Raw genomic sequence first — 14,894 nt, forward strand, 5'->3', positions numbered from 1 at the left:
AAAATAAAGAATTTAAAACAAGTTACCGCATTTATACCAACTTACTAACAGGCTAACACTCATGAAAAAGAGTATTTGTTTCTTTTTTTTATCAAAGTATAGCGGCGGCGCAACGGCGCGCGGCGCGTCATATGATGTTGGTGGTGTTTCGATGGCGGTGGAAGTGGATGGCGTCGCGGTCGTCGTTGTTGCGGACGTGCGGTTCGGTTCCCCCAAAGAGTAAGACAGTGACAGGCCGACAGAATAATAGAGCTTTGGTATTCAATTCATCTCCCAAGTCCCAAAGCCCCATCGGATACAGTAGTTGTATAGACAGCTTTGCTTTGGTCTTTGGAGCAAGAGCAAAAGCAAAAGCAAAGCTGCTGTTTGTATACCTTTGCCTCCGTCCGCGCTGATCGTTACCGACAGTCATTCGTTGGGCCGTCTTAGCTCAAGTACTATCAGCCAAAATCAAAACCTTTGGCTATAAACACATTCGTACCACTCTGCCGAACAGTCGCATTTTAGTCTTTGATTGACTTTTGTTTTTGTTGGTTCGTCGTTCCTCGTTCGTCTTTGCATAATTTTTTTTATTGTTAGTTCGCATTTCACACGTCTTAAGCTACGAAAGTAAAAGTTGTTCTCATAAATATCTACCTACCATTAACCTTATAGAAAAAGAAAAAAACAGAGGAAACATTTTTGGTCTAATAAATAGTTTAAATGCTGCCATTACCTATATTGGCTTAAAAGAATTGAGTTGTTGTGTTTAGTGTTTTAAAAAATTGAATATGTCGCAACTATCTAACGGAAATGTATCGCCCCCAAAAAGTGATGGCAAGGAAACGGAGCAGATTCCAGTGCCTGCTATTAACTCAACATGGGACGCTATCGTCGATTTTCTCACCTTCATTGTGACTTCTATTGGCTTCATTCTGCAGGACATCTATTACCTTACCTTTGGGTATCCCGAGAAGGACCTGAACGGTGACATAGCCTTGATCACTGGAGGAGGTAGTGGCCTGGGAAGGCTTCTGGCGCAGTTACTGTGCAAAATGGGCACCAAAATCGTCATATGGGACATCAACGAAGAGGGCATCAATGAGACCGTTAGCATTGTCAAGGCTCTCGGTGGCAACTGCAAGGGCTACGTTGTTGATATCTCCAAACGGGATCAGGTGTACAAAGCCGCCGATGTCGTTCGCCACGAAGTGGGTGATGTAACTCTGTTGATCAACAATGCAGGCGTTGTGTCCGGCACTCTTCTCCTTGACACTCCCGACCACCTTATCGAGCGCTCATTCAACGTCAATACACTGGCTCACTTCTGGACCACAAAGGCATTCCTTCCAAAGATGATTGAAAAAGATCATGGCCATATTGTATCGATTGCCTCATTGGCCGGACATGTGGGCATAACAAAACTCGTCGATTATTGTGCCAGCAAATTCGCTGTCGTTGGCTTCGACGAAGCCTTGCGTCTCGAGCTCGACGTCCTCGGGCACAAAAACATTGAAACCACATGCATTTGTCCGTTTTTCATTCAGGCAACAGGCATGTTCGATGATGTCAACGCCCGATGGGTGCCAACTCTGAATCCGAATGATGTGGCCGATCGTGTCATAAAGGCAATCAAGACCAAACAAAAGATTGCCATCATTCCCGGCTACATCAAGATCTTGCTGTCATTGAAATGGACCTTCCCCTGGGGATGCAATGCTGGTTTGTTGCGTCGCTTGGTCCCGGATGCTTCCCCCCATGGGCCAGCAGCACCAGCTGCTGTTGCACAATCGACGGCGACCAAAAACAATAACTTAAAGCCAAATAACAATGTTTTTACGGATTTGGGTGAAACTATGGCTAAAACAGCATCGATATTAATCCAAAGGACTCCGTCGTTAGGTGAACGAGTTCTCTAAATTCATTCATACATATAAGCAGCGAGAAGGTGTAAATTTGGTGGTGAATTGTAAAATAGTGAAAAGTCGATCGAATAAATTGGATAAAATATTTAACCTGCATTAGAGTCTAAATTCAAGCATTTATTCGGGGCTTAATTTTTAAGAACATTAAACATATATGTTAAGCTTGGAATATTTATTTTTTAAAACAACACAAAATTATACAAACAAAAAACTTATCTCATATTAGTTATCTAACAATAAATTTAAGTGTAAAAATTAAATTCCTCCAAAAATTAAATATAATTATAAGCAATTTTATTCCAAAATTATACAAAATTTGAAGCGGAAATAATTGACCAAAAAAAGCTAAAACGTCAAATTTAAATGTGAACAACATCAGTGAAACAAGAACAACAAACTACTTATCATACACAGATTTGTGATTGTCATGCGTTAAATCGTCGTCGTCGTCATCATCGTTACCGGTGCGGTGCGGTTTGTCAGTCTGGCGTAACAAAATGTATGATTTTTCAGAAAATTTGGCAACCGTTTAAAAAGTGTAATCACGTGCTAGGTCGTGTTTGAAATGTTATTTTTGGCAGTACCTCCCCATTTACCGCCTACCTGCATAATGATAATATAATAATGTGTGTGTCCCGCCTCTCGTTGTTGTGGTTTTCGGTTTCATTTTCGTTTTCGTCGCAGTCGTCATGATCATCATCATCAAGTGTGACAGCGTAATTTTACATTATATAGTTTTTTTTATTGTTATTATAATTCCGAGTGGTGTGTCACATAATACACATAATAAAATAAAAAGACGAGTCGAATTTTGCGTAACCTTTAAATCGAGTAACTTCACTTTCAGCTACTTTTATTAACCAAGATGAAAAAAATGTAACTAGCCAATTACCACAATAAGTTATGACCTGAAAACTCTGTGTGACATCTTTTAAAAAATGCGAATAACAACATTAAAGACTTAAAACTAAATAAATAAAAGAAAATTCAAAACACCAGTAGCTGCAACGTTGTTAGTCATCATCATGTCATTATTATCCTCATTAACACAAGATTTTGAAATATGTTTTGTTGAAAAGAAAAAGACTTAAAAAAAAACATAAAACTAAAATAGCTAAAGACATGAACTCACGGATTGTGTTAAATTAAATTCAATGAAGCCTGACAACATTTGCATTGAGACTGGAGACCGAGAGACCATAATACATCATAATAATTTAGGTGAGTTATAGCTTTTTAGACAATAAGCGCACCAAACGTTTAATAGCTTTAAGGTAGATTTAGTTTCTTCAAATTAGTTTAGGTTTATTTAAATAATGTACATAGTTATCCACAGAGCTGTTAAAATGTGCTTGAATTGTTATGAAACATTTAAATGGGAAATAAATTGTATCCATGCGATATTTAATTAGGGCCTTGTTTTTAAAGTTTCACTGTGCAATTAAATTTGAAACTAGAAAACATTAAGGTTTGAGATCCATTGAGGATTAAGGTCTTATTATGTTTTATAAACTTTATTGATTCATTGTCCAAAAATTAGATGAAAATTATTTCCGTTCGAAAAAATTCTGATAAAACGAACGTTGATAGAGCTTCATTTGTATGAGTATGTCCATAAACCTAACCTATAATGCCTCTTACTTTAGCAAAATCATTTGGGGTAGGATTAAAACAAAATTTAGGCGTACAAAAATCCTTAGAATGTTGGCTCTCAAAAATAAAAATTACATATGGGGGTAAGACACTAACCGATAGGTCTTAGTTATGTCACAAAATATAATGACATTTTGTTATTGGATAGAGAAAAATGTATCTTTGGAAAATATTTTCTTTAAAAAAAGTTAAGTCAAAGGTTTGCACCGGGAGCGAAATGCTGATATCTTAAAAAAATGTTTTTCCAATTAAGTTTCAGAACTGCCGAATTTTATTTATCAATAAAATTATCAAAAATTATCTATTTGGCCTAATTATCCTTTTAAAAAAACCATATGACATGAATATGGCATAAAACTCCAATTTCTATTTAGATCTCAGTACGTTTAGAAGACGCTTTTCACCAAAGTTTTTCTTCGTGTAAAATATTTAATTTTTCTAGATTATCAAAAGGGGTGTAAAACATTTAAAACTTTTATGTTTAACAATAAAAAGAAGTCCTCGAAAAAACCGGTAATGAAAGAGACTTTTTATCCATCAAAATCAATACAAATCTTCTTTAATAATTATATACACAAATACAAAGCATATATTAATGTAATTTCAACATAAATTTTTTATATTAAAACTTTTAATTTTATAAACAAAATAGTTTTTGGACATTGTAAATAGCAAAATTAAAGTTACTTTTTGGTATAACCAAGTTACAGTGGATCCGAAATGGAAGGTTTGTTATTTACACCTTATTTCCAACATGTTTATAATGTTAGTCTAAAACATATTTTAAGATTTGTACATCAAGCCACTAATAATTCTGTTATATTGGTGATTTCAGCCCTGATTAAATCGTTTTGTAATTTTATCTAAGTTTTATGTTTTCAAGCTCAATCATTTTTTTTTAGTTGACTGACAAATTTTAAGTTTAATATTTTTTTCACTTAATATTATAACTCATGTAGTAGGTCCGATGTGTCGAATTACAAATTTTGACATTTCTGGACATTTCAGGGCTTTTTTAAATCTATAAAGAGAAAAAAATGCTGGCACGCGACCCACACTCCACACTGATAACTTCCCATCCAGTCAGTCGATTTATCCTGGTTTAAACTTTAACAAAAAAAAAATTCTTAGATTTATTTTCTGTGAGATAAATAATTTGGAGTCAATATTATTCTTTGTTCTCCTATAATGCTTGAGTCGAAACTCATTTCAAATCAGTTTCTTGTTGTTTTTTTAGGTTTTTTGTGTTTTGTTAAAAATGTTGTCAATTGAATTTTCTTAAAAATCAACTTAGAATTAACAACGTTATTTTGCATTATGATGAAAAAGTTTGCTATCAAAATCTATTTTTGTTTACGAGATTTTCGAAAATCAATTTTGACTTATTAAAGTACATTTCTTGAAAGTTTTCATCTCTTATATAAAAAATACAAATTGGATTTTTCTTAGAAAATTTAGCACACAATGAAATCATCTTGAAATCAATACCTTCATTTATTTGAATCGAACATCAATTTTTACCAATTTCACTATGTTTTGTTGATTTTAATTTCTTTGAAAAAAAAACTGACTGTTGGATTTAAATAAACACTTTATTGAATGTCGAAAATAATACCAAATTTCAAATATTTCAGAATAATTTAATAATCTAACATTTCAGAATAATTTAATAATCAAAATGTATTACTATTTTTAAGTCTGATAGGGTTTTCAAAAAAAAAAAAAAAACATTTGTATTTTGTCAAATATGTCTCTTCACAGAAAACAATTTCAAATTGAATTTTTGAGAAGTACTTATTAAAATTTGTCACTTGCCAATACTGATCTCACCCGGCCCTATTTCTAAGGCCTTAGAAAATTCCTAGCCATTAATTTTTAAGGCATTCAAAACAACATTAGTAAGTCAGTGTTCAAATATTTGACATGAAGTATTTGCTATATTATTTAAGCTTCTAAAGTTAATAATTTTCAAGCTCACATTTGCCAAATTTCGCAAGTAAAATCTATTTACATAACTTACATTTAATTAAATCCAACAAGTTTCGTTGTCAATTTATTTAATATATTGTTAACTACGTGCCAGTAAAGATATTAGACTATGATTTACAATAATTTATATTTATGTGTATATGTTTATAATTATTCATTTTTATGCAAGGTCATTGAGTTTTAAATTATTAGAATTGAAATTTATATGCATATTTATGTTATGAAATAAGGCATTTCAGATTATTATATAATACATTTAAAATTCAGATATCTACGTGATTTGAAAAATCAAAAATATTTTTTTAGAATTTTAAAATTTTCTAGTAATTTATTGTTGCAATTAATAACCTTATTAAAGACGAAATGTGATAAGTTCAATATAGGTGCATAGGTGATCAAATCAATACAAATTTTAAATAAATGTAAACTACAATCGTGCACCAATTAGACTATAAATCTTATTTTGGTTTCAATAGCATAATATTGTTTTGTTTTTAATTATTCAACAGCTCTGTTGTTTTATTTGTAACAACTTGAAAACAAAATACACTTTTAACTTTGATCTTGAACTTGACTCAGTGATTTTCTCAAAATCCATAAAATGCAAAAATTTTATTATAATAATTGGCGTAAGTGACATAGGTTAATATGGGGAATTATTTACTTAAATTGTCGTGTTTAAATCTTATTGATAAATGAGCTTCGGACCAATTTTATGATTATTGTTTTTTTGCATAAGAAAGTTAATTTATTTTTTAAACTAACAATTTATTGCTTTTTGTTTCGTTTTCTTTTTTTACACAACATTTTATTCTAATATACAGTATGTATATTTTTTATCATGAGGATGAAGGTTTAACTGTTTAAATTTTTTTGTTATACCACTGATACTTCATAGAAATAGAAGAGGGTTTATTTCAAATTTGCAAAATAAATCTCTATACTTGACAGTAAAATTTTAGTTAAAATATGAATATTAATTACTAAGAAAAAGTGTTTTGGTGCTTTTGAACTTTCAATGTCACTGATATTAATTACAAACAAACTCATGCATATTTATGTATATGTACATAAAAGACAAAAAATAATAATATTTTGCTTCCAATTAAAAAAAAAAACTATTTAAAACAATAGATATAACACTTACATTTTTAATGCGTAAATATTAGTAACAAAACAAGTTTTACTAGTGCGCAATTATTATAACAATTTAAATTTTCCTTACAATCGGTTATTTTGTTGTAATTTCTTAAGTGTAAAGGTTTTTGAAAATTATCACTTAAAACGTTTGCGCTTCATTTGAGTTGAAGTGGCCTCCAGATAAAAAAGAATTAGCAGCGTAAGCTTTTTTGAATAAAGACGTTAATTAGTTTTACTTGTTTTTTGTTTTGTTTTCCTAACTTTTGTGTTTTTATCTACATAAGCAGGAAATATTCTTCTTTTGCTCTTATAGCTTTATTTGATCTGCTTATTAAGTGTAATTATTTACTTAATTTTAAGGACTTAAATGGAAAACAAATTATATGAAAATGCGTCATCAGTGAGTTTAGACGTGAATAGAGATAAACATTTATGAACAACTCTTTATTAAAGTTCGCACGTCAAATCTTTTGTTTATTATAATAATTAAGTACTTTATGAAATTAAATTGCAAAACAATTAAAAAGTTTATTTGATGTTAAGGGCAACCTTTTTGTTAACATATTAAAAAAAACACACAAACGTAACGCTACTAGTTATTGTTATTGGTATATCATTAGCAGAATTATTTGTTTTTCGTTTAAGCTTCTTTTTTAATGAGCTTAAATCGTTGAATCACATAAAATATCATCGATAGAATTAGCATGAATTCTATCGATGATATTTTATTTGATTCAACGCTTGAATCAAAAAATATTTGCTCAAGTAAGCAGATGAATAAAGTAACTAAATTTTACTCCAGCTATTTTTTTAAAATGACTGCTTAGTTTATTTTTTTTCTTTGTGATTATAAGGGCTCAAATTAACGAATTACTAAAAATCATAAAATAAACTTACTTAATTACTTAAGTCCTCAGAACTTGTAAATTCTACTACGCCTAAGCGCGATTGTTTACGGTTTCCGGAGATGTGCTTCAGCTCCCTCCAACACTTGCCTTGTGACGCTGATTCCGCCTCGACTGTCCTGCGTCATGTGCTTCTTGTTCGTCCAGCTCTTCTTCCTCCTTGTGTGAGCGGATTCCATTGCATTGCTGGGCCTGTAATACAGTCGTTACTTTTTCTAAGCGTATGTCCAATCCATCGCCACTTACGCCTTCGTATTCTAGATTCTATAGGTTTCTGACCTGTCCTCCTATGAAAAACATCATTTCATATACGGTATGGCCAGAAAATCCAGAATGTTACGAAGACATCTATCCACGAGGGCTTGGAGCTTTCATTCAACGGCTGAACTAACCTTCTAAGTGCTGCACCCATAAAGAAGCACAGATTCGACATTTTAACGCTTTTCTTAAAATATTCCAGTCGACAAAAATTTCTACAAATTGTTGTTAGTATTTTGTCTAGGTTCTTTTTTTTCATACAAAAAAATGTTGGAATATTTTTAAAAATTCGTTTCAATTTTATATTGAATGAGTACCTTAGATATAATTAAATTCTATAGCCAACACAGATTTAAAAAAAAAACTATGCGCGGAATTTTTTTTTAAAGTTTTTCTCTTGTTTCTTTATTATTCTATTATTATTTTCTGTGCAACAAAAATTATTGAAAACTATGTCATTGCATTTTCAAAGAAGAAGGTCCCCTTGCTTGGTGAGTTTGATCAAAGTTTAGTTTGGATATGTACGTACAAACATGCAAACATTCGTACTCACACCCGGGCCTTGAAATTTTGAAAAATGCTTAAAGAATCAGTTGAATACGAAGATATTCTTATGGGTTTTTCTAAAACTATTACAAGTCAGTATTGACGTTAGCTTAAAATAGTGCATTCAAATTTGGTGATGGCTCTTTTTTAAATGTATTCTAAAAAGAGTCTTAAAAAGAACTGTCTTCCTTAAAATTATGATAATATCATAACTTCGTAGCTCTGTAAGTCAAATCAAAATTATAGCATTAAGATAATAATGGTGTATGTCAGACAAACAGTTGTGAACGCCAGATGCTGACTTTTTTGTTTTGAAAATTATTATGATGAAATGAAACATTAAAGTTATTATTAATCAAAAACACCATCACCATAACCACATTCCACATTTTATGGTGCGCTCAAAACAAGAAAAATTCTCTCAATGATCCCAATTATTAACAAAGTAAGCCATACTACCTTCTCCCTCAAACCCCAAATTGCCTTCATTAAATTGACTAATTGCTTCCATTATTGAGAAACTACCAAATATCCAAAATATCTTTCTTTTTTTTTTGTTTCTAATATTTTATCTTTCCGTATTATATTTCTATTCCACAATGAGATACACAGATACCTAGTATATAATTTGTTTTGTTCCTGATGAGGTGCTTCGTATATCCATCATCAATGTTGTTGTTTTTGTTGTGTACCTATAGATTTTTCCATCTTCCATCATAAAGAAAATATTTTTGCACTCCTCTCGACTCCTTAAAGACTATAACCAGTTCCTTATAACCAGGCATGGTATAAAGACTGAAAAAATAAAACAGCAACAAACGACCTTGTAACATTTACAATCTTATTCACTTTTACTATTAATATTACCGCACGAAATTGCTGGTTCACCATAATATTCATGTTTCTTCGTTTCTTACGAGTATATTTGTATCTATTAGATATCAGGCTTTGCATTTCCAGATACTTTATAATACTAAAGCGGCTAGAGTTAGATACCTGTTTCTATGCGATGCGTGGTCTGGTCATAGATGCAAGCACATTTATACCACACTGCTCCGCACGGTTTTGGAGCTGCAGTAGCAGCTTATGACTTTGAGTAGCAGAAATACTTGCTTCTACGACGACGACGACGGAAAGTAGGGCAATTATTGCTCTGTGATAGTTAGTTTTGTGCACTGCACAGTCTCCATACCCTAACCAAGTCCCACACACCTGATGTGAAACAGAAGTACATACTCACATTAAATGTACGGTGTACGCTTTAGGTAAGTTTACCGCGGAGGAAGACAAGATGATAATTGTTGTTTTTGTTGTTGTTCTTGGTGTAGTTATTGCATATTTTTATTTTTACTACCTAACCTTCATAAACGATAGGTAAACAAAGGTACTTGCTATTCAATGAGTTTGAAAAATATAAATTTAATATTAAATTTGATTTGATAACACATTTCTGAAGGCTCTTCCGTTTTGTTTGTTTAACTTATCTTGCTCTATACCAGAGCATAGTTTAATAATTATTATAATTGAAATATATTGAAAGTATTTTAAGTTTGAATAAATCACAAGTCAACACTTGAAGGCTTTGGCAAGAAGTCAATAATCATCATTTATAGAAAAAAAAACAATCTTTCAAAATCAAAAATTAAATTGTTAAAATTTTGCAGGGTCGATTTATTTAAGCTAAAAAGCTAAAGGCCGTCTACCAGACTGACATTTTTTTTAAAATTTATATATAAGAAAAAAAGCTAATTAGCTACAGTTCAATAAAATAAACTTTATAATTTTCAAACTTTAAAACCTTATACATTTTCCTCAACTATTTTGGTTCTATAGCGAAAAGCGTTCAATGAGTATTTATACCGAAGGTCCCAACCTAGTTCAGTATCTATCCCGTAATAGCGCTTTCGGAACTCCTTGAGTATTGGACAAACTCCCAGGAAATGAAATACAACTTCGCGTTCTTTGCGATTGCATAAATCGCACAATATTGACAATTCTGAACGGTGAGGAAACTACTGCTTACTTTAAATAACAAGCTGATTTTTTGTGTACTGTTTTTGGCCAAGAAGTAGGTGTTGTGGTTCAAGAAATGGTTTACTTTACTTTAGTAAGATCTGTCAATAGATGCTTCAGCTTCACTCATAAACTTATTGTACATCATACTGCCGACTTTTTTCAGCAAGTCATCAAAATTCAACTTAAGCACCTCGATACTTTCGTCTGCTGATATTGAGAAAGTAGTTGAGTATTCAATTGCCACTTTCTTCCACTCTTTAAGACACGAAATTTTAGAATTGATGTGTGTGTGTACTATTCGCGGAATTCTTTCGTCGCCCATTTTCGAAACTCTTGACACGTAGTTGAAGTGTGTCTAAAAAGAGGGATTCTATTCCTATTTCAAGATGTAACATATAGTTGGCCAGCGGTTGTACTTGGCAACTTTAAAGTACTTGTAATAAAAAACTTCCGATAATTTTGATTGTAAATGTTTTTCTAGATTCAAGTTAGATGCAATCAAAACTCCCAGATACTCGTCAAACGTCCACTTCTCCCTCCTGGAATATCTCCTACCACCGTTTTTGAATATCATCATATTTGATTTAGAAAGATTTACTTCCAGATTCCATGTTTTGCAATAAAGTTGAAGCCTATTTATCATTGCTTAACGCCCATTGACATACCAAACTCATCTGAAATTATCTCCGTACATGGTTCTCATGACAAGTTTAGTTGAGATTCCATATTTTTAAAGCTTGTAAAAAAATGATTCCCGGGGAATTGAATCGAAGTCTGCTCGAAAATCCACAAAAAAGAGTAAACCTTTTTTCTTTTCCTTTAATAAATATCAGCAATATTTATTAATGAACACATTTGGTCAATTGTCGAGTAGTTTTTCCTTAAGCCAGCGTTTAATATTTGGAAAAAATTCAAGCCACTCGTTGAGTCTTTTATATAATACTGAGGCAAGGATCCTTGCTGCTGTATTTAAAAATAAAATGCACGACTGGGTCGCACGAACTTGCTCCTGTATGCTAAGAGTCTGTTTAAAAAAGTACTTATATAAGATTTAAAAATATACCTGTAAAATAAGTTTCTCTTCAAAGTTATAAATGCCATTTGATTTGTCAAAAAAACCGCACGTTCTTTGTATATGAAAACCATAGTACTCTCATGAGCAGAAACTTTGAGGGCGACCAGATACCGAGTCGTTGGCGCGGCGTTAGTAACGAAAGTGGAGAAATTCAGAGGGAGCGAGAAAAAAATATTATTTCCATTCCCATAAGCAGCCAACAGAGTAAGGGAGATAATTAATTTTCGACCCAAAAAGTCTACACAATTTCCTTCATTCTATTTGATCTAAAGCCTAGTACATACTTCCTCGTGAAGTGAACGTTCGCCAGTGGAGAAAGTGAACTTTTGACATTGCTCACTGGTACACACTTGTGAGTACACGTTGTGAACAAATGTCAAAGCTTCACCAACAGTTCCCGTACATTTTGCACGTGAATTGCCCGTGAACGAAAACTCTCCACTTTGTTCTCCACTCTGCTTCACGAGCAAGTACACGGGTGAACCAAAAACAGAAATTTGTATGGGTTCACGAGATGGTTCACAAGTATGTACTATGCTTAACCTTGGATATGTTTTCACATAAAGAGCTTCCACATGAAGGTTGATGAATTTGCACTATGCACTAATTTAGATAAAAGCTAGGAATGTAATTACAATTTTGTTAAAATAATGCGCTCTTTCGGGCTCATGCACTGTTAAAATATTAAAAAAAAAAACTATTTTAAGATTCGAAATTTCACCCGAAAAATAAGTTTGTCTTCAAAAATTTAAATGTCATTTTATAAATAAAAAAGCATTTGATTTTTCAAATTTTTTTTTTGAAAATCGTTAGAGCGGTTTTTTTTTTAAATTAATTTTTTGTATATAAAATTTTTAAATTTTGTTCTAAAAATATTTTTGGTACGCAGTTGTTAAGAGATTATTAATATACGCTATACTTTTGAATTTTTTAAAAAAGTGTTGACCCGTTTTCGAGATATCGAATATTGAAAAAATAAAATTCAATATTTTTTTAAAAATCCAAACAATAAAAAATTGCACTTTTGATAATCAAATATTGTTAAAGCAATATAAGAGCTCATTCAGAAAAAAAATTATTGAAATCGGATCATAAGTAGCTGAGAAAATTAAAAAACAAAATAACGGTTCTATGAGCGGTACCTTTCCTGAGCAATACAAAAATATGGTTTTCTTATAAAAAGAAGACAAGTTAAAAAATAAAATTTTAGAGAAAATTTAAAAAAAATCTATCGGTTTGTTTTTGAGAAAATTCGAATTTTCTGTTTTTGACCAAAAAAATTGTATGGGAGCCACTGTTAGTTTTGTTCTTAAAAAAAAAATGAAAAAAACGCCTAACGCGAATCTGCTCAAAACCTTAACTTCCAAGTTTGAACTCAATCGACCCAATGGTTTAGGCTGTAGGAGCGTGGACAGACAGACAAAATCGACCGGACGGAATCGCGGGACCCACTTTTTTCGACTTCTCTACCATCGTAATATCATGTTTGATTAAAATCTCGAGTTCGAAATTTTGCACGAATGCAAAACTTGCCATATAGTTCCTATATGTCGCAAGTAATAAGATTTGGTGGTGCATATAGAAACGATGGTGCTATGTGTGAAGTATTGAGTAAACTTTTAAAATGGATTTGTAATTGTTCATTGTGCAATACTGTAGCCGTTGGAATCTTTTTTCCACTCACAAGCCTAATTGCTTTCCAGAACTCCATTGAGTTTTTAGCGCTGTTTACCATTTCGATGTTTTTTTTTTGTCAAAATTTCGCTTTTTTGCTTTAGAAAGTTTTTTGAATTTTTTGTTTGCTGTCGCATAGAGGATTCTAAAATTGATGTTATTGGTCGTTCTGAATAATTTCAAGTACGCAAAAGATAGGTTTCTAGCTCTCATGCAATCACTGTTTTTTATTTTGAATCTTTTACAAGGACTAATCTTTATTTCATGCTTTCACGGTTTTGAAAAATATGTTTCAAAGTTAATTTTTGATGCTGGCTTTGAACACGAATGTTTAACTGATAAGCAACTCTTAGCTTTTGACTGCACTCCACCCCTTCCCTCTGTTTTATATTTATTAATGTATGTATTGATTTATACTCTTTTGATAATGAAGGTTTTTAAGTAGCTTTTCCTTCAACCAATACTTTATTTTTGAATTTTATGTTAAAAACTCATTTAAACTTGGCAGTAGTAAGTGAGATAATATACCAATCTCTGTAAATTGTGCAATATATATTTAAGATAAAGAAATAATGTAATATTTTAAGCTACAATAAAAATCATAAAATCATAAGCAACTAGCTCAAAATTTAAACATAAAATTATATGTTTTCAAGATTATTTTTATACATTTTTGCAGTATATTCCAAAATTAGTTGTGACCTTGTTTAGATGTCAGATTTATGATAAGAACAAACAAAATTAAATGTGTTACTATATTTTTTTTCGTTCTTTAAACAAAAATGTGAAATTCAGCTGAAAAGGTTTAAACTTAATACTAAAAATATTGATAAAGATTTTAGCAATCATGACAAGTTTTTTTTTTTAAGTACTTCATTTACATACCTTCAAAAAGCCGTGTATGTGTTTTGTTCGAACTTTAAATATATCACATCTCCAAAAACTTATTTGATAGAAAGATTTGTTAGTTTAATGCCAACTTTGTTTGCCATAATTATAATTCTTTAAAAATAAAAAAGGGACTGGGGTGCGACCCACACTGATAACTTCCCATTACGTCTGTCGATAAGTCTTGCTTAAAAGGTTTGTAGGTTTTCGTGTTTTGTAAAAAATTTGTCAGTTAAATAATTCAAAAAACATACAAATTTCCAATAACATTTTGCATATGATGAAATACTTTGATTTCAAAATTATTTTTTTATTAACTAGATTTTTGGTCAAAAACCAATTTTTTAACAATTTTAGGAGTGTTTGCTTGTTTTTACTTTTTTTTCCAAAAATATACTTGTTTGGTATCACGTTACAATATATATTAGCGTTATTGGTTTGTGAGATATTTTGGTTTAACCCAAATGTTCACCTTTTTTCAATTGCAATGGTAAAAAAAAACCATTGGGAGTCATTTTTGCGTCTGTCTGCAACTACATTTATTTTAAGTCAATATCTCTTCTGGTTCTTTAGCTATGGACGACGAAAAAAACTTTCCGACGTACGAAGCTACTTACACACGCACACAAAGACATCTCTATACAAATCTTTTATTTAGATTGTTAGACCTTGAAACATCGAGAAATGTTAAAATTGCCAATTCGACAAATCGTACCGATTACAATAACTTCCTATGGGAAGTTAAAAAACAATGTTTTTAAGACTAAGGTAGAAAACTAGATAAGAATCTTATGTTCTTAAACAACAGCTTAAACAAAATTGCACTGTGTTCTGAGGAGCAGCATT

At 31.5% G+C, this 14,894-nt stretch overlaps 1 protein-coding gene and 1 long non-coding RNA gene across 2 annotated transcripts; one reads left to right on the forward strand and one right to left on the reverse strand.

Moving 5' to 3' along the window:
• Positions 1-343: 343 nt before the first annotated feature.
• On the forward strand, positions 344-2,871 carry LOC129948889 (estradiol 17-beta-dehydrogenase 11). Its single transcript, XM_056060039.1, has one exon. It carries the CDS (start codon positions 771-773, stop codon positions 1,896-1,898), a length of 1,128 nt encoding a protein of 375 aa, XP_055916014.1. The 5' UTR covers positions 344-770; the 3' UTR covers positions 1,899-2,871.
• Positions 2,872-8,924: 6,053 nt separating this feature from the next.
• Positions 8,925-10,044, reverse strand: LOC129948891 (uncharacterized). Its single transcript, XR_008781968.1, has 2 exons — positions 9,263-10,044; positions 8,925-9,190 (listed from the first exon to the last, which is right to left on the reverse strand). It is a non-coding gene; the product is annotated as an uncharacterized LOC129948891 (long non-coding RNA).
• Between the last annotated feature and the right edge of the window lie 4,850 nt (positions 10,045-14,894).

The sequence above is a fragment of the Eupeodes corollae genome, chromosome 3, assembly GCF_945859685.1.
Source record: "Eupeodes corollae chromosome 3, idEupCoro1.1, whole genome shotgun sequence".
NCBI classification, from domain to species: domain Eukaryota; kingdom Metazoa; phylum Arthropoda; class Insecta; order Diptera; family Syrphidae; genus Eupeodes; species Eupeodes corollae.